The 22,268-nt window shown below is 43.6% G+C and overlaps 1 protein-coding gene across 1 annotated transcript in view; it reads left to right on the top strand.

The window, feature by feature from the left end:
* Nucleotides 1-22,268, top strand: part of Faxc (failed axon connections homolog, metaxin like GST domain containing) — a 72,475-nt gene that overhangs the window by 10,369 nt on the left and 39,838 nt on the right. The window contains exons 3-4 of the mRNA XM_057790347.1: nucleotides 8,491-8,687; nucleotides 18,179-18,402. Coding sequence (XP_057646330.1) covers nucleotides 8,491-8,687; nucleotides 18,179-18,402 — 421 coding nt within the window. The remainder of the gene's footprint in view (nucleotides 1-8,490; nucleotides 8,688-18,178; nucleotides 18,403-22,268) is intronic.

Genomic DNA, 22,268 nt, shown 5'->3' with positions numbered 1-22,268 from the left:
ACCCCCAGTCCTTCGCCAAAGATCCACTTATGGTTAGTATTTGGCTTCCTTTGCTTTACTCTTCTTTTAGAAACATGTTTGGGTGCATCATTTGGAAGTACTGTGCAGAAATTATGACACTTCGCTTTAAATGCTTTAACATGCATATTTCCCAAATAGATACAGTTTTTCTACAGAACTACAATATACAGTAGATACATAGGCTTTTCCCAATGTGTTGCAGTTTTCAGAAGGTAGTCAGATTGTTTTGAATGTCGCCAGTGGAAGGTGTCTGGGGTAGTTCTGGAGTGCAGTGATTTTTCACTTCCTTCTAGAGTGGATAGCAGTTAAGCTGTAGATTTAGTGGCCAGTTTAGCAAGTCAGAAATCCCTCTTAGGCTTTGAAATTCTTCATGTCAAAATGGCGGTGATGACAGTGGCAGTATCATACTTAGGTATAATCAGATCTAAGAAACCTATAATTGTCTCTAAAATGCTGTCTCCTGCTTTTTGGCTGTAAAGCAAAAATTGATTATGGAAAACATAACTTGAGTTAATCATTTCCAGAATTGATCTCTAATTTTTATTTCTGTAGTGTTTTTGTTCATTTTGTTTTTTGAAAAGGATCTCACTATGTAGCCCTGACTGTACTGGAATTCACTATGTATACCAGGCTGGCCTCAAACTCACAGAGATCTTCCTGTTTCTGCCTCCCCTTTGGTGGTATTAAAGGCATGCACCACTATGCCCAGATGTTTCTGTAGGAGAATGCAAGTCACACAAACGTGTACCAAGAGTCCAGGGGAGAGCATGGTCTAGGGGAAGATACGGGAACAGTTCTACTTTAGGGGAGGAGCATGTACACTGTTTAGTGGAAGCCAAAGAAAGGACAGATAATGGTTTCATCCAGGGTAAGTAATTCATTATGGTGAAATTTGAACAAAATTGTTTAGGAGGCCAGAATATTGCAGAGGATGGGGGGAGGGGTTCATATAAAAGTGGCGACTATGCAGAGTGATCTGGTTGGGTGTGGAAGTGGAGGCTGGCAGGTGGCAGTTGCTGTGTGGTGTGAGTGTACGGTTGCCACTGGAATTTGTTTCTTGTGAGAGGAGGTTGCCGGGGGCAACCAAGGGCCTATGTATGTGAGACAAAGAGATCTGTGATGAATTACAGCCTCAGCTTTTAAATTTTGTTCTGTTTTCATGTGTGCATGTGTACTGTGCCTGTGAATGTGTATGCATTGTTGGGGTGTGTGTGTGGTGTCAGTGCGAGGGTTTGTTTTTGGAGGCCCAAGGTTGATAATGGGAATCCTCCTTGATTGCTCTTCCACCTTATTCACCAAGGCGGGACCTTTCAATCAAACCCCGAGCTTGCTGACTTGCCTAGTCTCCCTCACCAGCTTTGGGATGCTGTCTCCATCTCCAAGGTTGGAATTATAGGTGAGCTGCCATGCCCACCCAGCATTTACATGAGTCTGGGAATCTGAACTCTGATCTTCTTGAGTGCATAGTAAGACTGGTCTTGAACTCAACTATGTTGCCCAAGCAGACCCTAGTCTTAAAGTGATCCTCCTGCTTCAGTCTTCTTAGTGCAGGGATACAAGCATATGCTACCATGCTTAATTACCACTTGATGATTTTGAGGAAGAATATTTGCCCTCATTTGCAGTGTAAAGAGTTCCTTCTGGTGGCTTTGTTAAGGCTAGATTACCTTTGAAGGGATGAGTCTAGAATGGATATGTTAGGAGGATACCAGTCAAGCAAGAGAAACTGGAAGCAGAGGCTGTGTGGTATGGGGATTTTACACCTCTAGAATACAAATTGCATGAATGTCAGGTGCCCTAGTAACTTTCAGAGATGTGTGTAATGAGTCTTTTTCTGTCCCACCAGCCAACTCCCAAATAACCACACAGAGACTTATATTAATTATGAAAGCTCAGTCTTTAGCTTAGGCTTGACTCAACTAGCTCTTATAACTTAAATTAACCAATTTATATTAATCTACATTTTGCCATGTGGCATTATCTCTCTTCTATATTGTACCTCCTGTTTCCTCCAAGTCTGGATGGTGACTCTGCCTTTCTTCTTCCCAGAGTCCTCTCTGTCCCTGGAAGTCCTGCCTAACCTCTTCCTGCCTAGCTATTGGCCATTCTGCTCTTAATCAAACCAAACAGAAGGCATCTTGGCAAAGACACATCTTCACAGTGTAAACAATATTCCACAACAGATGTGTGATGTTTCTTTTAGTTAGCATTAAGGATAATGTCTAGGTAGTGGCCATGTATGCTTGTACAAGTTGTTTACTATATAGCAGTATAGGGCCAAAGGTTCTTAGCATAGAGTATATTACATATATACATGGTGCATAGGCGATCTGTTTAGTTACATTTCTTTTTCAGGGTAAGCCTAATTTCATTTGTTAATAAGAAATGAGATGAAGCATCAAGACTCTATGAACAGAGATCAGTCTATCCAAGATAGTGCTAAGTGGCATTTAGCTAGTTTACACTGCTTTTGCGTCTTCTGAAAAGGTAAGATCATGGGGCTGGAGAGATGGCTCAGTGGTTAAGAGCACTGACTGCTCTCTTCCAGAGGTCCTGAGTTCAATTCCCAGCAACCACATGGTGGCTCACAACCATCTGTAAGGAGATCTGGTGCCCTCTTCTGGCATGCGGGTGAACATGGAGGCAGAATGTTGTATACATAATAAATAAATCTTTAAAAAAGAAGGTAAGATCACCTACCAGTTCAACAAGTCCAGGACCCTGAAACTCAGTCCAAGCTTGTGAGCACAAGCCTGCCCTGTCACCATGACCCTGTGATCTCACTGAGATCTCAGAAGCAGGGCATACTCTAGAGTGTATCATTCACATTTTGTAGGAACGGCAGCTCCTAGACAGAGACTTGCTTTAGAGAGTTGCCATCTTCTGTTGTTATTCACTGAGGCAACATGTGTCACTGGGAAAGGCACATACACATTTTGGTGTGATTTAGGCAAAAGCAAGTTGAATGATTTAAAAATACATATGTCCCTAATCTGGCTTATGGGTATTTGGCCTGTATTTATGTCTATGGACCATGTATGTATGTGTGTTTGGTGTTTGTGAAGGTCAGAAAAGGGCATTAGATCCTCTGGGATTGGGGTTACAGATGGATGTGAAATGTCATATGAGTTCTGGGACTTGAACCCAGGTCCTCTTAAAGAGCAGTCAGTATTTTAACTACTAAGTCATGTTTCCAATCGCAACATGATTGACTTTAATACAATAATTTTTATTAGTTCTTTGAGAATTTCATACATTCATTTAATACACTTAGATCATATTCACCCTCAGATCTTTCCTCTAACTTTTCCCAGATCTGCCTTTTCACCCCCTTCAATCTATTTTTTTTTTTTAAATACCACACTGAATCCAATTCGTTGGGTCCCATTTACTCATGGGTGCAGAGTCATCCATTGCAACATGGCCAACTTCCCAGCGACCACATGCTTAAAGAAAACTGCTGTTCCTCACCTTCAGCCATCCCCTGTGGCTCCTCCCATCAGCCTCTACTCCCACTGTGCCTCAGTTGACTGATGTGTCTTCTTCAGGTCCTGTGCACACTGTGGTCCTATCCTATCTTGTCCAGAAGACACTGTCTGTTCTGGGCTTCTCTAACATTTGGGTCTTAATCCCCATGGCCCCCCATAACCAAACCTTAGTATTTTCATTTTGTTTTGTGTTCTGAAATTTTTGAAGTTTTGGGATACTAGGGAGAGTTGGCTAGTGCTTTTCTGGAATTTTCTGATATAATACACCTTTGCAAAAAGGTGTCTTCTTGTCTAGGGTTTGGTCTGAATGCTGCCTTAGGTTTAGCTTGTTTTCTCTAGCAGATAAGGTGGATAGCTGCCAGTCTTTGCAGCAGGGGCTGTCGTATCAGGCCTGCGAAGGAAGAAACCTTTATACATATTTAAATACTTGAGGGAGAGTAAATAAATATTTTGTTGTACATTGTAGTCAGAAACTGCTCTTTTTTGTGCCTGTCCACTAAGACCCGATTAATCACTCAGAAACTATATTAATTACAACACTGTTTAGCCTACTAACTCAAACTTCTTATTAAGTAACTCTTATACCTTAAAATAACCCATTTCTATTAATCTGTGTATCACCACAAAGCTGTGGCCTACCAGAAAGGTTCTGGGTGTTATTCTTCATCGGCAGGCACATGGTGTCTCCTTGACTCTGTGTCCTCTGTCCATGTCCTGCCTGGCTTTACTCTGCTAAGCCATTGGCCACAAAAGCTTTATTCATTACCCAATAAAAGCAACACATATTCAGGACATCCCATATCAATACATGAAGCTCAGATTTCAATGTCCTGAGTTTTGTTGGAAGCAGCAGTCAGATTCGCCCCCTTGTGGTGACCCATGCCTGCTCTTCTGCGTCTGCTGTGGTGTTGCGTTCTTAGTAGACTTTACGGTCTTAAGAATATACTATTTGGCTTTTTATGGGAAGGTTTTGCTGACCTCTAGAGACACATTTAAAGATATTCAGGACTGATAGATCCCAAATTTTATCTAATACTATCTTCTCTTAAAAGGAAAACCCCACAAATTTATATAGCTAAAATTGACACGCAGAAAGTTGCACGTGTTTCAAGTGTGAGTGTTGATAACTCTTTTTCTTTTTTAACCAGGGAAGTACTTATGGAAGCATTGCCACGATCAGGAGTGAGGGGACCAGTCAGGTGGTGGTGCAAATCTCTCATCCTAGCGCTTAGGGCTGGAAGCAGAAGGACCCGGAGTTCGGGGCTAGTCTTAACTACACGGTGAATTCAAGGCTAGCCTGGGCTACATGAGACTGTCTCAAAACAAAACACAGTGAAAGGATCCATTTTCTTCTCAAATTTTCATCTTCCTCTTGGAAGTTCGCTTCCTCCCATCCTTCATTGTCCTCAACAACCATGGAAAGATCTTCTGTCACTGGAGATTAGTTTATACTTTAAAGAGTTTCAGAAGAATAATTTACAATGTACTTCTTTTGTATGTGTGCTGACCTGGAACTCACAGAAATCTGTCTACTTCTGCCTCTCTAGTGCTGGGATTAAAGGTCTGCACCCCCATGCCCAGCATGTGTGTGCCTGTTTGTGTGAGGCCTGTAGAAGCCATAGATTGGTGTTGGTGTTTTTCTCCATTGCTGTCTATCTTAAGTTTTGAGACGCCGTCTCCTGCTGACTTGGAGTTGTCTTAGTTACTCTTCTACTGCTGTGAAGAGACACCATGACCATGGCAACTCTTTTTTTTCTTTTATTTAATTAACTTTTTTTCCCATTTATTTTACATCGTAACCACAGTTCCCCCTCTCTCTTCTCCCGTTCCCTCTCCCCTGCCATCTGCTCATCATCCACTCCTCTTCCCTCTCCTCTCAGAAAGTAGCAGGCCTCCTGAGGGCTGGAACAAAGCGTGGCACAAAGTTGAGGCAGGACCAAGCTCCCCCTCTATATGAGGTTGGACAAGGTAATCAGAATGGGAAACAGGTTACCAAAGCCAGCAAAGCCTCAGCTAAGCTCCTGATCTCACTTCTAGGAGCCTTACAAAGAGACCAAGCTACACAACTCTCACACACATGAAGAGGGCCTAGGTTGGTCCCATGCAGGCTCCCTAACTGTTGGTTCAGAGTCCATGAACTCCCATGAGCTCAGGTGAGCTGTCTCTGTGCTGCTGAATCTGCGGTATGACCTTGCCCTGCCTGTCTCATACAATCCCTCCTCCCTGTCTTTAGAACTCCCAAGAGCTGGGCTTGGCTGTGGATCTCTGCATCTGCTTCCATCAGTTAAGGGATAAAGGCCCTCCGATGACAGTTAGGGTACTCACCCATCTGATTAGAGTAGATGGCCAGTTCAGGCACCCTCTCCACTAGGAGTCTTAGCTGGGGTCATCCTTGTGGATCCCTGGGGTTTCCCTGGTATCAGATTTCTCCCTAACACCTAAATGGACTCCCCATCAAGAAGTCTCTTTCCTGACTCTCCCCTTCAACCTGTCTGCAACCTGCCTCCTGCATCCTACCCGCTCCCTCAAGTTCCCCTCCCCTCCACTCCCCCAACCCTGGCCTCTCATTTTCTCAGGAGAGTGCTTCTTTTTCCCCTTCCCAGGGAAATCCTTGCATACCTTTTTGGGCCCTCCTAGTTATCTAGCCTCTCTGGGGCTGTGGATTGTAGGTTGGTTATCCTATACTTTATTCCTAATATCCAGTTATGAGTGAACACACACCATGTTTGTCTTTCTGGGTCTGGGCTACCTCACTCAGAATGCCTTTTTCTAGTTCCATCAATTTGCCTGCAAATTTCAGGAGGTCATTTTTTTTTTCAGCAGAGTAATACTCCATTGTGTAAATGTACCACATTTTCCTTATCCATTCGTCGGATGAGGGACATCCAGGTTGTTTCCAGGTTCTGATTATTGCGAATAATGCTGCTGTGAACATAGTTGAGCAAGTGTCCCTGGACCACAGCAGCCCTTATAAAAGAAAACATTTAACATTTAATTGGGCTTGAATATAGTATTAGAGGGTTAGTCCATGATCATCATGGCAGGAAGGAGGCAGACGTGGTTTTGGAGCAGTAACTGTGAACATTATATGCTGATCCCCAGACAGCATGTGGGAGAGGGGGGAGGCAGAGACACAGAGACAGAGAGAGACAGAGACAGGGACCAGCAGTCTGTTGAAATCTCAAAGCCATCCCCCAACATCACACCTGCTCCAGCAAAGCCTCTCCTAATCTTCAAGAGTTCCCCTAACTGGGGACCAAGCGTTCAAACACCTGAGCTCCATTCAAACCAGCACAGAGCTTATGATTTTGACTAGGCCGGCTGGATAGCAAACCCCAGGATTCTGCTTGTCTCTGCCTGCCTGGGGCTGAGATCACTTGCCAGTTCCGCTTGTGGCCTTCCATGTGGATTTTGTGGCTTGAACACGGGTCCTTGTGCTTGCAAAGCAAGCACTTTACTGACTGAGCTGTCTTCCCAGCCCCGTGTGGTCCTTTTAAGTCTGGCTAATTCTACTCACAAAATTACTTCCCAGTTATCTATATTATTTGTGTATAAGTAGTTCATTTTCTTTCTTTTTCCAAGAGTAATAATCCATTGTATGTTTGTAGACTTGTTTATTAATTTACCTCTGAATAACATGTTTCCTGTTTTTGATCATTAAAAACGTTTGTGCATTTTTAAAATATTTATTTTATTTTGATTTATGTCTATGTGCATAGAGTTACAGGTGGATTGTGAGCCACCTGTTATAGTCAGTGAGAACCAAATTCCAGGTCCTCTGGAAGAACACTACATTTTCTTAACTACAGAAACATCTCTCCACCCAAACTTTTGTTCAGATGTCTTTGCATGGCTATATGCTTTCTGACTTTTGGGTAAATACTTAGGGGTGAACTGGCTCAATTAGAAGAAAGTTGTAGGGGGCTAGAGAGATGGGTTTTTAGTTGAGTTAAGTTAACACTTCTCTTCCAGAGGATCCTGGTTCAGTTTCCAGCACCCACATGAAGGCTCACAACTGTCTGTAACTCCACTTCCAGGGATCTAATGATATCTTTTGCTTCTACTGGAGCCAGGCATGCATGGGGTGCAGACATACATGCAGGCAAACACTTATACACATAAAACAATAAGTACATTTTTTTTTTTTTAAGAAAAAGGTGAAGAGAGGTGTGTGTTTAACTTAAGACATCATCAGAGGTTTTTAAGTGGTTGGCCATTTAACATCCCTGCCATGCAGTTGAGTACCTGTTTTCTCAGAGGGGCTAACATCTGCCAATATGTAACAGGGTTTGCATTACCTATTTGTCCAAAGTATGAGGAAGAGTTTGTGGCAATCAGATTGATTTAGGTCGTGTAGTCTGCAAAACAGTGGATACAGTTCTAACAATCAACTTTGAGGTTTAAATGACTTTATTTATTGAGAAATGTGATTGAAGACATGAAATTCTCGAGGATCCCCTCATTCATGTGGTTCAGGTCTTTGTTTTTTATACATTAGAGAACACACGTTACTGTAATTTTAACAATTAATTGTGTGACTTGATCTGGCTACCTCCTTTCTGGATCAAGATATTCTGAGACACTGTAAGCTTCTAATACCCTTATAGATCAGAATGGAGGTTGTCTGGACAGATTCTGGGTACCACCCCTAGGACTAGAAATGAAAGGTTTGGGCTGAAAACCAGGAACCCGATGAATTTCCTTTAGGAGACACTGCAGTGCTTCAGAGTTCCCTAACTCCCCTAGTCTAGATAGAATTTGAGTTCATGGTAGAACCTATGGGAATAAATTAATATTTTGATGTTCAGCAAAAGTCTCTCCTTCTCCCCTTCTAGAGTAATGATCTTAAAGAGTTAATATGCTGAGCTCGTTTGAGTAGATAGTACGGGCACAAACATTCAAGGGTTGGGATGTTTGTCTCTGCTAACCAGGGAAATTCATAAACACATTGCTTTTCTCCTTTTTAAAAAATGTTATCCAGAACTATTTTGGTGGAAAGCTCTCTGCTCAAGGGAAAATGCCTTGGATTGAATATAACAATGAAAAAGTGTCTGGCACAGAATTCATAATCGACTTTCTGGAAGAGAAACTTGGCGTGAACTTAAACAAAAACCTTGGCCCTCATGAAAGAGCCGTCTCAAGAGCCGTCACCAAGATGGTGGAAGAGCACTTCTATTGGTGAGTCCCTGCTGTGTGTCCCTGCACGTCCCCAGCTAGCCCAAAACCTCTCGGGTTTTCCGACACTCACCTTCTTACTTACCTTTCTCAAAGTTTTTTTTTTTTTTTTTTTTTTTTTTTATCAGAAACAACTTTGACTTAGAGTCAGAGTTCTCTCTGTTGTCTGTAAGTACACCAGGACTCCACAGGTATTCTCTAGCGCCCATCTTCCACAGTTACAACCACTCAGCTCTGCCAAAAAGCCTGGAAGTTTATAAGCAGACTGCATTTCAGTAAATCTATCATGTACATTGAAACTTGGGTTTCATTTATGATAACACAATCTTCCTTTGATATTTTCCCAACCACATCCTCATGCAAAACCTTCACAGCCTGCTGGATTTTAGGTGAGGTGGATATTTTAATTTGTGGGGCTCATTAGTACAACCTTCTGAATGATAGTGCATCAGACGCCTTTAATCCTAGCACTCAGGAGGCAGAGGCAGGTGGATCTCTGTGAGTTTGAGACCAGCTTGGTCTATAGAGTGAGTCCCAGAACAGCCAGGGCTACACAGAGAAACTCTGTCTAAAAAGAAAAAAAAAAGAAGAGAGGAAAGAAAAGAAAAGAAAAGAAAGGAAGGAAGGAAAAAAGGAAGAAAGAAAGAAAGAAAGAAAGAAAGAAAGAAAGAAAGAAAGAAAGAAAGAATAAAAGAAAGAGCAAAACAGACACCAGAGGAAGGCTTAGTAGAGACTGGACTCCTCAGTGAAATCAATTACACGTTTGTGAGCTAATGTCACCTTTCTGTAGATAGCCTTCTTCCCTGATTGCTGCATTTCGTAGTTCATACTCCCCAAGTTTGAAGCATCACATAAATTTGAAGCATCATACAGTTGCGTTGACCATTTGCTCTGTTTTGCTTTGGTGGCCCCGAGCTACTTCAGCACCATGTGAATCATTCCCATTTGGCTAGTCTTGCTTCACAAACCTATTTATCTTGTGGTCTGTTCCCCCTTACATCTAGTTTCTGGGCACTTCACCCCTTCTCTATACTCCTAGAGATGACAGGAGATCTCTTCCAAATATTTGCAGACTTTTACTGTGTCCTCAATACTTAATTAAACATCATGAATCCTACTTTATTAGCATTGCTGTTTTTTGGCCAGATGTTGGCCTAGGAGCTTTTACTAACCACTTCCTCCCATCGTGGCCATCTCCTGCTGGGCCTGGCTGTGCGATTCTTCCTCGCCGGTATACTATTTTATCCATCTGTTCTCTTTATAAGCAGAAAACTGGAAGTTCCTATCTCCGAGATTTTAAACGAACCTCTAATTTTCTCTTCCTATGTTTGCTTTTCTTAAAACTCTGTTTATCCCAGGCTGACCGGCATTCCACACTCTCTCCTCACCCCACTGTAAAGATGGAGGACGGCTGACCGGGAGGTGCCTTGTGGGAGAGTGTAGACACAGCAGTGTGGAAGAGAGCAGATTGAGTGTTTGCAGGAGCCTGGGTCCTTTCATGTGATGCTGGTGGAGATGCCAGGTCTGCTTTGTCACAGTGGGCATTAAGATGCGTGACTGCCCGGCTTGCTCGGCTTCTGGGAAAGACATTTGGAAACTATCCCATGCCATTTGTTTGCCAGGTTTCAGATCTGGCTCTGCAGTGGCAGAGGGAAACGAGGAGCCTGATCTTTTGACAGTGTTCTATTATTTTTATTACTACTTTATTCTCTGGTAGGAGCTCACAGAGGACATGTTTCTGTTCTTCTCTTCACTAGCCCTCTGCTAATATGGGAGGTAGGGTGAGCTGTGGATGTGAGCCAGAGGGGGGCAGGAGGAAGATCATTAACTTCCAAGAGCTTACTATGCTTGGGTGGCACACAGCCTCCTTAAAGGCCATCATTGCTTCTCAAACTCACTTTCTATTAGAGAAATTTGGGGGCATTTTGAGATACAATATATATTCATGTCTAGTAGCAAAAGGAAAACAAATCTTTGTCCTGTTTCATTTCCTCCCCCCATTCCTTCCTGTAGAGACTCCCCCACACCCACTGGGGAGCTTTGTATTCCCTCTCTCACAAGAATGTCTAAACCACGAATCCCTGGACTGGCCCTTCTCCTGTCCTGCTCTTCCCATCTCAGAGAGCAGAGTGGAAGCTGGGCCCTGTACAGGAGCTGCCCTCAGTGTATGGGATTTTCTGTGAGATCCTCTTACATGTTAACAAGCATTGAGCTCCTGTATTATGACTGTTCTTACAGCGGTGGGAAGGCAGAGTCAGTAAACCCTTGGTTCTTGGCTCAGCTATTTGATCATCTGAGGTTTGTTTTTTAAGGTATATTTTATATTGGCCTGAAACTTTAAAAATGTTTGGATACAATTTTCTGCAAGGCAGAGGTGGCAGAAAGCTGGCATTGTTAGGTAACGTGACATAATTTCGAAGCTCTGTTTTTGGTCTGTTCAGATAAGCACAGTCAGCTCTAAAGTTGTTTCTCTTGCACTTGAAATCTATATAATTATATCCCACTTGCATTATAAAAGCTATTATTGAAGACGGAGAAGGCTTTTTTTCTTTCTTTCTTATCTCTTTGTTTTATACTGAGTGCTTAAGTTAGATCCAATGCTTGGAAACTGGTATAAGAGGTTTTCTGAGACAGAGAATCAAATTACCAGAATGAAATTGATTTTTGTAATACCCTTGCTTCTTCGGTGATACATACTGCCCCCCTTGTGGCCATTAGAGAAGACCTTAAGAGGCTTCTAACCCTATATAATAAGTACAACCCTCAACATTTTCAGTGATACAATCTGCTTCTAGGTTCCCCATAATTTGTGAATTTTAAGTTTCAGTGTCTTTTGGCACTGGTATTGAAGCCAGGGCCATGTGCATGGTAGACAAGTACTCCAGTGCTGAAGGCCATCTCCAGCCTGAGCTGGCTTTTGGTGTGATTTTAGTATCCGAGGGAGATGGGGAACCTGCATAAGATGGTTTACAGGAAGCCTTAACACGATGGCGGATCACGATGGCACAGATTCATTCTACGTTTCTCTTTTCTTACCCAATTTTAACTATAGGGAGTGCTCCTGTTTGGATGGTTTGTGAGATTTGAGGGCAGTGGAAGAAATATATCATTAAGTTTCTATCCCTGTATAATAGAATATAAATAAAAGGCAGCAAGGGTATAGCCCCATGGGGAGAGAGGTTTGTTTGTTTGTTTATTTATTTATTTATTTATTTATTTATGAGATAGGGTCTCACTGTATTATCTTGGCTAGCTGGGAACTCATAGAGATCCACCCACCCCTGCCTTCTGAGTGCTGGCATTAGTCCACCATGCCTGGCAGTGAAAGGCGTTCTTATGGCTTGGAAGACCATGCTCTCAGACTCAGTAGTTTGTAACTTTCTGTATAATAGTATTCATTTATGCCTTGGGCCTGACTTCATGGCAGGTTATGGTGGGTGGGGATATAGCTCAGAGGTTGAGCACCTGCTTAGCAGGCACAATGTATTGGGTTTGATTCTGTACTAAAAATCAAATCAAAACCAAACCAAACCAATCAGGGATCAACGGTTTTGCCCCGTTCTTTTCCTCCTTTTCTCCACCCTGACACTTTGGTCTCCTTGAGACAGTCGTGTTACATAGTCTCGTGAGTGCAAAGTCACAATCCCTCTGCCTCAGCCTCCCTGGTGCTGGGCATGGGCATGGGTGATGATGCTTGGCCTTTTGCCTGTTTTCTTGGTTTCCTTTAGAAACGTTTGAGCAAGTTTTAAATCTTTGACCCCATTCTTGTCGGCAAGATTAGAGTCATTAGTTGTGCTAAGGAGAATAGGATCTTAACTTTCTGAAATAGATTTTCCCATGATAAATTTCTCTAATTGCTTACGTTACTCTGCTTTCCCAATTGACCCTGCCTGCTGACTCCGGTTAATAATTCAGGACTCCTTGTGCACTGGGCTTCTTCCCGGTGAAGATAAAGGTGTAGACACCGGTGCCGGCCACTTCATCTTCCTCCATGGATCCTTCTCTCTGTTTTTCCTAAGTACATGTCCTCCCTCAGAAACATCACATAGCCAGCATTGGTTCAGTTAAAGTTGGTTTTCGTTCAATCAACAATTCATGCTTCAGCAAATGAAGTGAATGACCACTACTGTACAGATACCATGCTCCTACCCACAAGTGGCTCTCAGGCTGGCAGGAGCCTTTATGGAGAAAGCTGTCCTTAAGCCTCCAGAATTGTCACTGTTGGGGGAGGGGGAGCTTGAGGAGCGGAGGGAGGGCAGTAAGCACCCGCTGGTGAGAAGAAAGCAAGGCTCCCAGAGGAAGTGGCAGCAGGATGATGACAAGGACAACTGGAGTGGCAGGTGAAGGAGCCGATGGTAAGGGCGGTTAGGATGTTCGGGTAGAGGCGGCAGTGTGTGTAAACACTTGGAGCCGAGAAACCGGGGTTTGGGGAGTGTCTCAGTCCATCCAGGCTCCTTTCACTGAAGAGCAGTCTGGGAAGTTCAGAAGTTTATAACTCAAGAGTCACAGAGACCAGTTAGCCTGAGGCTAACGTTTTGGCAGACTCGGTGTTTAGTGAGGGCCTGCTTTCTGGTCCACACATAACCATCTTCTTATTGTAAGATCGCTTGACAGAAAGGATATAAAAACTCTATAGGTTTTATAAAGGCAGTAATCTCACTCTTGAGGACACTGTCCTCATGACTTAAAGTACCCCCAAGGCCCTGTCTCCTGATACCACCAGACTTGTTTCAATGTAAGAAATTTGGGGACATGAACGTTCAGTCTGTAGCAGGGAGGGGAGGTCCATGTACTTCTGTACAGCTGATCTGAAGGGTTTATGGGAGGCCATATTGAGAGATGGAGATTGGGAAGGGCCAGACCTTGGTGAGGGTCCAGGGGTTTCTGACATTGCAAAATGATGAAATCTACCAACGTGTTGGCCTGTGAGCATACATTAGGCACACCTGGGTGGGAGCCATGGAGAAAATCTCCTGGAATTCCTGATGAGTGACTCCTGGGATTCTTCAAGGGTGAGGTGAAGCAAGCAAGCAAAAAAAAAAAAAAAAAAAAAAGTCCAATTTTGGAAATGTGGATTGCATTTCCTGAGGGTCTCCTGTGTGGGACTCCTGGGTCTCAGGACAGAAGTCTGGGTTAGGTATAGATTTGGGCATCCCTTTGAGTTGCTGGTATGAGTTAGATCACCTCATGACTGTAAGTAGGTAGGAGAACAGAAGAAGAGTAAATAAATAGATAAGTCTTTGGACTGTGGGAAAAATGGGAGGGAAAACAGCTGCATGAGCTAAAGGTAAGTTCCCAGAGAGGCTAATCGTGCCAGATGCAGTAGGTTTGTGAGAGCTATGTTCAGAGAAGAGGTGCTGGAGGGCATACAGCAAGTTGCTGGCTGCTGGATTGGATGAGAGCTGTTTGGGTGGAGGGATGGGGTGGAATCACTCACCATTTCTGGAATCCTGGCTCAGAGGCATGTCCTTAACTGTAATGCCATGGAAACACAAAATATGATGTCCTCTGCTTGCCAAAGCTAAGAGTATGTGATTCACACATTATTTCTTCTTTTGGCACTTTTGACACTTGGTTGGAGTTGATCCCTAACAAGCCTGTGGGGTCCTTCTTTGACCCTGGTCTGGAATGGGGGCAGTAGAGAAGCAGAGAAATCAAATACAGAGCAGGTGCGGGGGAGATAGTCATTTACCACAGTGCTTGCGGGGGCCTTGCAGGAGTGAAGACCCGAGTTTGATTAATATAACCCATGTTTTAAAAATGATGAGTTTGGAGACCAGAGAGATGGTTTAGTGGTTAAGAATGCTTGCGGTTCTTCCAGTGGAGTTGAGTTTTGTTCCTAGCGTCCACAGAAGGCAGCTAGCAGCCACCTGTAACTCCAGCTACAGGCTATCTTCTGGTTTCTTAGGGCGCATGCACACATAGAGTGTACTGCCTGCACTGCTCCCCCACAGGAAACCAGGTGTGGTGGTGTACACTCATAATCTCAGTGCTGGGAAGGCCTGGGACTTATTGGCCAGCTAGCCTAGCTATACCTGGTAAGTTCTAGGTTGGTAGAGACCCCGCCTGAATAAAAAAATTGTGGGGCAGAACCTGAGGAACCTCCAGCCTCCACACTCACGTGCACATATGCGCTCAAGTGCCCTCATAATATGTTCACTTGTATACATAGTGAACATGCACATGGGTAGGCGTGCGCACATGCGTGCACACACGCATGCATGCAGAGCAGAAATGGGAAGAGAAAAAGACCAATTTGCAAGGTTACTTTTAGGGCAGAGCTCTGAATGAGCACAGTGTTTCTTCTTCTGTACCATGTTTTCAAGCTGCAATTGCAGGGTAAGAACCTTTGACTTCCTGTCATCCCTGCTGTGTGGCCCGACAGCTGCCTTTACTGCCACCCGCTATTCTGTACCCATTGTCATATCTTGCTTCCTGCACATGCCCACATGCACACTTCCTTCGCTGGAGAGAAAAGAGAAGTCATCACGTGGCAGGAAGCTTAACCTCTGTAGCCCTGTATCCTTTATAAGACCCACATCTGCCTCCCCTACTCTTCTTGGAAAATGAGATTTCCCTCCTCTCCATACCCTCTTCCAGCCTCAATTTCTTATCTTTGAGCTATGGTCTTCCTGACATTGTCCTTATTCTAGAAATTTCCTTGGATAATCTCATTTTCCCTCACAGTTTTAAAACTTGCTAACATGTCCCTGCCTACCAGTTCTCCATGGAAGTCTGAACTTGTCTCCTGAGTTCGTTCTACTTTCTGGATGTCTTCAGTTGGCCGCTTTTTGGGACCCTCAATTGCAAGTGGGGAACCTATCTCTCTTTCTCCAAATTCATTCTGCCCTGTGTAATCCAGCCCTGATTAGTGAAATCCACTCAAATGATTAGTCTGGGAGAAAAACCACCCACTTTCCCCCCATATCCGTCAGTTACTGGACTCTTCTGCCTCAGCATCTCTGTCCTGGCCTAGTCAGCGCATCATTTCTTGCCTGCCTCCCACAGCCTGTCTTCTAGCCAGCCTTCCTCCCAGCACTGCCACAGGTCTGGTGATGTTTCTTGTCGAGTTGAAGTTTCCCGTGCTTAACCTTTCCTTTTGGAATTAAGCGATTAAGCCTGAGCCCTGTGGTAATCGCTCCATAGCACCCGTCTGCCATAGGCCTTGTAGATTTCTTCACACGCATCCTGGAGCCCACACTGCTGGACTTCTTGTGGGTCCAGAAGGTCAGTCTCTTCAGGTTGGCACCTCTTTGGCTTATGCCTGTCCATCCTGCAGCTCTGCCCAGGATCTAACTTGTGTGACTGGCTGGCACAAAACTTCCTTTCTTTTTACGTGAACCTTCCAGTTTAGAGTCCTCTGTCCCTTATGTTTGTGCTCCAGGCGTTTCCTCTGTTCTGTTATTACCTCTCTGTATTCAGTTTAGAATTAATTTTTATCCTAAGGCCGTTGGGTTTCCAGACAATCAAAGATTGTGTAACCCTGTTGTGAATTTCGATGATTCTGTGCTTATTATTCTAATGGAATGTGAAATCCACCGCTAGATTATTGCAGGTATAAAAAAGAGATAAATATTCACATTTGCATAGAATTCAGTGGAATAGATATTTTACATCAGAAGGCCTGTCGCTTGTACTGTCTATGAATAGTCAAATATTGCTGTGAAATATTTTTTCCTGTTTTCAGCAAAATTCAGTTCTTCACTTTGCAATGCTTTATTTTGAGAGATTTATGAAACACACACACACACACAGAGCTTTCTACAAGAATTATAGGTATTCCTTTTAGAAGATAATAGGAAAGAGTTAAATAAGGAGAGGGCATTAAAATGAGGACTTTTTAGTAAAAATTCAAGGATGATTAAAAAATTTTAGGTAAAACCTATTTCTTGTATATTTTCATTTTTAATGGCGTGGACCTCAACAGAACATAACTACATAAAAATGCTAAAAATTTCAGGGCTTTTTTTTTTTTTTTTTTTGGTGGTGCTAGGGTTGGATGCCAGGGCCGACACATACCTCTGAGATGCAGCCCAGCTCCCATTTTCTTCCTAATGTATAAAATAACATTTCTTTGTAGCTACAACTTATTATTATCTTTTGTGTTTTTTTCTAATAATATTTATTTTTACATTTATGATTTTAAGAGGCCATTACTAAATATTAGCCCACATCAGGGGTAGAGATAATGATCAATACATTTTTTAATTAAAAAATATCTCGTGTATATTCTCACAGCTATGTTCTTCTCAGAGGGTGTAGTGGGGAGCTGTGGGCTGTGTTCCTGCTGCCCCAGCTCCTGGTAGCCTGGCTAGCTTATGCCCCAAAATAACAACACACAAACTGTATTCTTTTAAACACTGCTTGGCCCATTACATCTAGCCTCTTCTCTGCTAACTCTCGCACCTGGACTAGCCCATTTCTAATTTATGTGTGTAGCACCCCAAGGTGCGCTTACCGGGAAGATTCTAGCCTACGTCCATCCTGGGTCGGAGCTTCCTCACGTCTGCCCCAGAGAGCAGAGCTATCGAGTCTGAGCTTACTTCCTCTTCCTCCCAGCATTCTGTTCTGTTTACTCCACCCACCTATGTTCTAACCTATGAGGGCCAAGCAGTTTCTTTATTTTTTAACCAATGACCTTCCTCCATCAAGATGGAACCTTTTGCTTTATATCTGACAACATGGTTAGTTATAAAAAGGCACTTTTGAGATTGTACAGGTTTCTAAAACCAAGTAAGGAAAAGTACAGGCCTTGCAACCAATAGGCTGCTTGACTGTCTGTGTGTGTCCTGTGGGACAGGGGATGGGTGAGTTTGCCACAAGTGCCACCCAGTGGGAAAAGCGACTCCACAGTTCCTTGGGTGAGTACTAAACATTTTTGGAAACAGCCTGAGGTAGAGCGTTGATTTTTTCTGGAGAGCAAATAATTTACATGTTCACAGCATATAATTTATGACATATCAACAAAGACAGGTGTACCTTCACATTAAACTTTATCCAAAAGGCAAAAAGGTGTCTTAAGAACTAACCGAACCCCTTTCATCATGAAATGTAAAATACATGCAGTATAGAAAATAGAAACACACGACTTAGCACAGAGCCCTTGCCTGTGGAGCCCTCCTTAAGCTCCAGGAGGGAGCGATGCCCTCTTCTCCCTTGCTGCTGCTACTGCGGTGCACCCCATAGCACTTGCCAGCTCAGTTGAGAAGCTACAGCTTCTGTGAAATGGCATAAGAGGAAGAGCAGAGGAGGCTGGGGGCAGGTGACTGGGGAGATTCGGCCCAACAGGAACGCAGGACACTGTCATTCTCTCAAGGCTTGTAAGTCTAGACATCCACCAGAGCTGCTGTGGTAATGCCTGCCCCCCACAGGTTAAACGCTGCGATTGTTTGGTTCCTCCAGAAAGTGCTAACTTCTGAACAATGCTTTTGAAAGTGACTGCAGAGCTACACATCTCTGGTGCACAGTAGTAACTTATTTCCACACAATTCCAGGACCTTAGCTTATTGCCAGTGGGTGGACAATCTCAATGAGACCCGGAAGATGCTGTCTCTTAGTGGTGGTGGTCCCTTCAGTAACCTGCTCAGGTGGGTCGTGTGCCACATAACAAAAGGAATTGTGAAACGGGAGATGCACGGCCACGGCATTGGCCGCTTCTCGGAGGAAGAGATTTACATGCTGATGGAGAAGGACATGCGGTCTTTAGCGGGGCTTTTGGGTAATGTACCACACCTTCTATATTCCTGTGCTTACTGTTGCATGACGAGTAGAGTGCTGCTGCTTTACGAGCTTAACTTGGTTGGGGTTTTTGCTCCTACATGTAGGTTGCATTTGCACCACTTAACCAAGACCCCTAATTTCCTGGCACCATCTCTGTTATGTGGTATTAGCATAGTTACTGAGGTTCCATGTGAGAATATGTGGAGCCTGCTTCAGCATCAGGACCTGGCTGCAGAGGATGCTGTCATTTCCCAGTGTACTGGGAGGAGAGGGCGATTCTGAGCAGGGAACCTCTTCTATTTATTATACGGGTCAGGCTGGTTGCGAGCGCATACACCAGTAAAGTTAGACAGACGAGGTGACGGTCGGGCTTCTGACCTTGTGTGTGTGTGTGTGTGTTTGTGTTAACAGTTGTCATCTTCTTAGACCTGTGATGTTGGTGTGAAGCCTTAGCTTTCTTCTTCCTAGCGTGTTTTATACCAGATGTTGCATTTGTTGCACACCATGGGTTAAAGTGTGTCTGGGGAGCTCCTTCGAGAGGCACGGGGCCTTCAATTCCCATGGACCAGTGAGGATGGACATATTCCACTCACCAGCTGGCTACAAAGAGCCCTTGGCTGGTGTAGTTCTGCACTGGACCAGCTTGATTTTTTGCTCTGACAGTTCACAAAGAGATGGTTCAAATCAAGGGTCTAGATGTGAACCAATGTCCTCTAGTATGGGGTAGTTATAGGTGCTGAATCCTCAATGGGACTTCTAGTTTTATTTTTCAGAAGTTGGTTTTGTTCCCAAGCCCTCCCATGAAGGCAGTGATTTCCAGATCTGTCACCATCCTCATCTTAGAGCGTGTTAGATTCCTTGCCTCCATGAGGAAGTGGGGTATGGAACTTGTTTTGTTGAACCTACCTGGTGCCTTGGAAGTGGAGGCTCTGTGGGCATCACCTCTCTGGCAGAATCATCTGTGTTGACCACTCTTTATTGTTCCACATGCCAGATATTTGCTGGACCCAGAATCCTCCTCTGAACTCCATTTGGTGCCTTGCTCTGAGAATTGAGCTCTTAGCCTCAGATGACCAGCCCTGAGTTGGGTCCTTCTTCCCTAACAGTGGCAGTAGCTGTTTCTGACTCACTCCTCCTCCTCTCTAGTGAATGCTTCTGGAAGCCTCAGCAAATAAGGAGTTGAGTTCCAGAGTTATTGTGGCAATGATTATGACAATAAAAGCCTTTTAACAATTGCACAGCATTAATTTCTCCACCAGAGCATTGGTAAATATCACTTCACTAGAGTGTTTCTCGTTGAGAGAAGCTTAGGGGGCAGGGTGAAGGCACTAATGTAAACAGACACTTTCTCCAAGCACTCAATGACTAGACCAATGCTTTGTTCCCAATCGGGATGACAGGAAGCCAGTGCATCACTGGTGGGTAGCCTGGAGACTTTGTAAGCGTGGTATTTTGCCCTCAGTCAGCTCATTTGTTACAGTTTCAGACATCAGTGGCTGACTGTGATCTGAATGGGAAGTCCCATTTAATATTTGTAAATTTGAAGTTGGTTGCTGTTCTGCCTACTATGATACATTATTTTTCTTTTCTTCCATCTTTTCCATTATTAAGTATTCTGAACCATGTGACTATATGTCTGGTATCACTTGGGCTGGGAAAACTTACCAGACAGACTCTATTTTGCTTACTGCTTGTCTTATACTTTGGTTCTGTTAGTTCCGAGTCTACAGACACTTCAAAAAACAAACAGAAAATAAGACAGTCTGAGGAGAAGATTTGTACAGTTATGTCTATTATTAACAAAGAGCTCCCCAGCTGTGGACATTAGGTATGAAATCAAAGTAAGAAAAGACCATGGAATCCAGGACAGAATCAAATAAGACCACCCATTTGATAGATGAGGAAATCTGAAGCCTACAGAGATTGAATGACTTTCCAGAAGTCACACAATCAGGTGGATGCGAGCCAGGGTTCAAATCTGGAATGTCAAGCTTAAGACATTATTTTCGAACTGCTGAATCTTTGCATGGCTTGGGTTTGAGAACCCGACCGAGGTGATGAGGGAATAAAGCAAAGTCAGACACATACAGGAGAGCTCTGACTGGCTGGTGTGGACTCTCTGATAGAGAAGCTGCAGCATCCCAAAGCTCACTGTGTTTATTATATACAGTTGAATAAGGAGTCAGTGTTATGGCAAACAGTGGAGTCAGGGACACAGGTTTAGGTAATCATGGTAGGAGCAGTCTCTGTGGCGAAGCAGCCTTAGGCTGTAAATCTGGGCTGAGGAGACAAAGCTACGGTAAACATTTTCTACACATGCTGTCAACCTCCACACATGAACTGGGAGGGAGGGCCTTGCCATTGTCGTGGGTCTGAGGCCCTGAGGTCCTTGACATGGCTGTGCACACACTGACAACACATGTTCATTTAGGACTCCACTGACTCCCTACTACCCAACTACACCCCCAAATCTCCTCATTAATTGTGCTTTAAGGTGAGTTTTTATCATCTCAGGATGGCAGATATAGAACATTTCCAGAGGTATTCAGAGCCTGGACTATGGAATTAAGAAATGGTCTCTAAAGTAATGTATGAGAATGTTTTAATTGCCTTCTCCTAGAAGTGGACTATGGAATGATTTCCGGTTGTCTGGGAAGGTAGCTCTGTTGCAGAGTGCTTGTCCAGTGGAAGACCCTGGGCTGCACCGCTAGGACTGCAAACAAAACTAAACAATCATGGATATGTCTGTAAATTGAGGTTGTACCCTTTCTCAAGAGGCATGCTTTTAAGAGCCTGCTCTGGTCGGTAGGAGCCAGATGATAAATGGGACTTACAAATGGAGGTGATGAAAAACTGACTTCCAGAAAGCATCAGTTGCTTAATAAAAAATTGATTGTGCATTTTCTAGTGTGAAGTATTTGAGTATGAAAATAGCTCAGGGTCTCTTTGGTTTTCAGTCCTTGTTGACATCAGGTTGGCACGTTTGTAAGAACTACATGCGTTGGTTATTTTAATAACTATCTGTGATCTTGATTATTTAATGAAGGGTAAATGATGCAAAGGCGGGAGTTCTGCCAGAGGCGGCCTTCCTTTCTAAGCTGCCACCTTCCCAAGCATGTGTCATTACAAGGTGGTGCAGTTTTACAAAATGGTTATGTGGTGATGCTGGCTAAAAGGAGTCATTTAATTCTGTTTTTCAAGTAAACGTATTTGGCTCGTCACTTAGTTCTTGGTTAAATTATATAGAAAATTAAACTATTCTCCAAGAACAGCAGAGAAAAGCATTTCTAATGAGAAATAGAAAATCTCTAGCCCTCTTGGGTAACCACCTTACCTTTTGTTTCTCAGACCTTCAGAGTCACAAAACAAGATTGCATTTTGTTGCTTTTGAAAAAAGACAGATTTCATAGTGTTGATCACAGCTAAGTGTTACAAAATATGGAGGTAGTGACCGTGTGTGTGTGTGTGTGTGTGTGTGTGTGTGTGTGTGGTATATGCATGACAGGGGTAAAGGGGTGGGTTGAAATGGGCTTTGGTTTCTTCTCTAGAATTTTTACTGACTTCTAAGGCACATGATGGAGTGATAATACGCTCCTGTCTGTGGGAATTGAAAATGGAGGCCATCCGTCTGAGCACTGTGTGTCTCTGATCATGATGAAGCAGTATAGACTATTCAATTATATCTTTGGTTTGGGACATCTCTAGGTCCTGTGTGGTGATACTACCATGATCTCATTTGACAGTAGATGAGTAATTGATAAATGGAGAATTTCTTTTGGTGTGTGTGTGTGTGTGTGTGTGTGCGTGATGGGGAGAATAATGAAATCCAGTTTTAGGTATGGGGACCAACACTGCATAGGCAGT

The sequence above is a fragment of the Chionomys nivalis genome, chromosome 16 (assembly GCF_950005125.1).
Source record: "Chionomys nivalis chromosome 16, mChiNiv1.1, whole genome shotgun sequence".
Taxonomy (NCBI): domain Eukaryota; kingdom Metazoa; phylum Chordata; class Mammalia; order Rodentia; family Cricetidae; genus Chionomys; species Chionomys nivalis.
Note: the sequence above shows the minus strand (reverse complement) of the source record. Positions and strands in the feature narration are given on the sequence as shown.